Source organism: Bidens hawaiensis, unplaced genomic scaffold, assembly GCF_021521415.1.
Source record: "Bidens hawaiensis isolate Kalapana, Puna unplaced genomic scaffold, B.hawaiensis_p1.1 tig00021689_1, whole genome shotgun sequence".
In the NCBI taxonomy this organism is placed as follows: domain Eukaryota; kingdom Viridiplantae; phylum Streptophyta; class Magnoliopsida; order Asterales; family Asteraceae; genus Bidens; species Bidens hawaiensis.
In genome coordinates, this window is record NW_027493373.1 from 165,214 (window position 1) to 167,627 (window position 2,414).

The window sequence follows — 2,414 nt, forward strand, 5'->3', positions numbered from 1 at the left end:
TTCTTTTCTTATTATGGTATTTAAATATATAATTAATTAAAAATATTATACACCCATGATTTGTTCCTTATTAATTGATATGTAGTTGACAGTTAATAAAAAATAACCAATTGATTTGATATTATCATGCACGATCTTGATTGTTTATATTCATTATCAAGATCTAATTATTAATCTCCAGTATTCTTTTATTTCTTATTCTTCATCTCATTTATTCATATCAATTAATCATCTTACTAGTTAATACAATATTCAACACGGAGACCTTCATGGATGAACATCAATTAGGTAAAACTCAAATATATTTTTTTTTCTCATTGACCCTTTATGTGCTTCGCGACATGGTGTGTTATGTTATTCTGAATTTTTCTAAACCTATAACAATTAGGTTACGATGTTATGTAATTCGTCATTAGGGTTCAACACATCTGATCGTAATTACGATCTGATCGTAATTCTGATGTTTTTTTATTTCGTATATACTGTACCAGTGATAACATATATCTTAACCGCCATTAGGGTTCGTTATTTTCCTGTGATTGATGTCTAAATAATTAATAATGTTGTTCTTTGTAAACTGGTGAGTTATTATTTGTTTAGGATTTGTTTGTTGACTATGTTGTTTTTTCTCTTGAAAATCAAGCTCATGAAATATACACAAGAACCAACTTTTTTGATGTCCAAATGGAAATATAATCATTATTGTTATAAATAAAAAGGTTGAAGACAATTAAAATGGAGTTTGTACCTTCCCAGATAGTTTATCCATGATATGCCATATGCACAAACGGTGTCTAGAATTAGGGAAAACGTCTTCAATTTCACGCTTCATGGCGGGGTTTTGGTCAGTTACAACCACAGGGGGTTCGCAACCAAAAGCACTCTTAAAACACCTCAATAACCATGAATAAGTTTCAGCTGTTTCATCTCCAAGTTGAGCCGCGCCAAGAGTAACATTCCTATTATGGTTGTCGATTCCAGTAAATGGAACAAAAACCAAGTTATACCTATAAATGAATATAAAACGAAATAAATACACACAACTTTTGTGTGTATAATTGAAAAAAAAATGTATAATATGTAATGAAAAGTTGTGTACTTGTTATGACGATATGTAGCATCAAATGAGACAACGTCCCCGAAGACATAGAAATTTTTCTTTGCACACTCGTCAGCCCAAAATAAACCCTTCAATGTGCCTTCTTTGCTGGTAATATAGTCACATGAAAAATTAGGACAAAAGTCTTTTTTCGCCATAAGACGTTGAACAACCATCTCAGCATCGTAGTCGCCAATATACAAGTTAATCTTTCTTTTGTAGTTTTTGCAATCAGACTTTGTTGCGCCAACTTTATCGAAGCCACCATACAGGGTCCGCATAATGTTAAAAGCCTTCACCGGACCAATGTTGATATTAGCCAAATCATCTATCACCTTTTTGTGTGTAAATGTAAGCTCCCTAGAAGCTCTCTGAAAATGCATATCATTTTCGTTAACAAAAGGATGATTGTGTGCATCGCCAAAAAATTTGACCCTATGTTTGCCTTTATCATTTAAAACCAAGCGGAGTTGTGCATTACAACCGGTTCTTTGAGAAGGTCGCCTACGCTTTTTTTTCCTTTTATAATCTTAACTAAGCATGTCAACTTCCTTAACAGTTCTTGACCCTTCCTTGGTACAAACAAAATACTTGAGACAAAGAACATTATTAATGACCGACTGTGTGCCTTTCCTTATAGAAAACCCGCCCGCTAAAGCATATCTTTTATAGAATTGCTCTGCAGCGTCTACAGAATCAAAAAGCATACCTTCATTGGGTATCATTGATGCATACACAATTGGCGTGTACGTCTTAGTGCCGGAATTGGGAGAGATGTGTTGAATCCCAAGCTCTTTGTAACACCGTGAAAATTTCTAGTCAAAGTATCAACTTTTCAAAGTCTAGGGACTAAAGTTGCCAAAATCCAAACTAGAGGGTTAAAAATGAAAAATTAGTTTTCCTGACCCATCGCGCAAAGCGATGAGTCAGATGAAACTGCCATCGCGTATCGCGATGGGATGTCTGACAACGATACACGTGGTGCACCACGAGTCCACACGCGGTGCAACGTCCGCCACGTGTCAACACGTGGCACAACGTCTGCCACGTGTCGACACGTGGTAGACCTAGGGTGTGACTCACCTGGGCTACATCGTGGTACGCGATGGGTGCCCAGAAGCCCATCGCGTACCGCGATGGGACATCAAATTTCGTCTATAAATAGCGGCTAAGGGCAGATCATTTCCACATCCCAAAACCTGCTCTCTAACCTCTCTCTAGAAATATCACTCTCTCTAAAAAAATCCTCGTAAAACGTGCCACGATTTCCTCGATAAGCATGCCTCGAATATCTCGTTTGTGTATCGACGTTTCC

The 2,414-nt window shown here is 36.6% G+C and overlaps 1 protein-coding gene across 1 annotated transcript; it reads right to left on the reverse strand.

Annotated features, from left to right (window-relative positions):
* Positions 1-730: 730 nt before the first annotated feature.
* On the reverse strand, positions 731-1,482 carry LOC143564028 (protein FAR1-RELATED SEQUENCE 5-like). The gene is made up of 2 exons (XM_077051428.1): positions 1,100-1,482; positions 731-1,007 (listed from the first exon to the last, which is right to left on the reverse strand). Exons 1-2 carry the CDS (start codon positions 1,480-1,482, stop codon positions 731-733), a joined length of 660 nt encoding a protein of 219 aa, XP_076907543.1.
* Between the last annotated feature and the right edge of the window lie 932 nt (positions 1,483-2,414).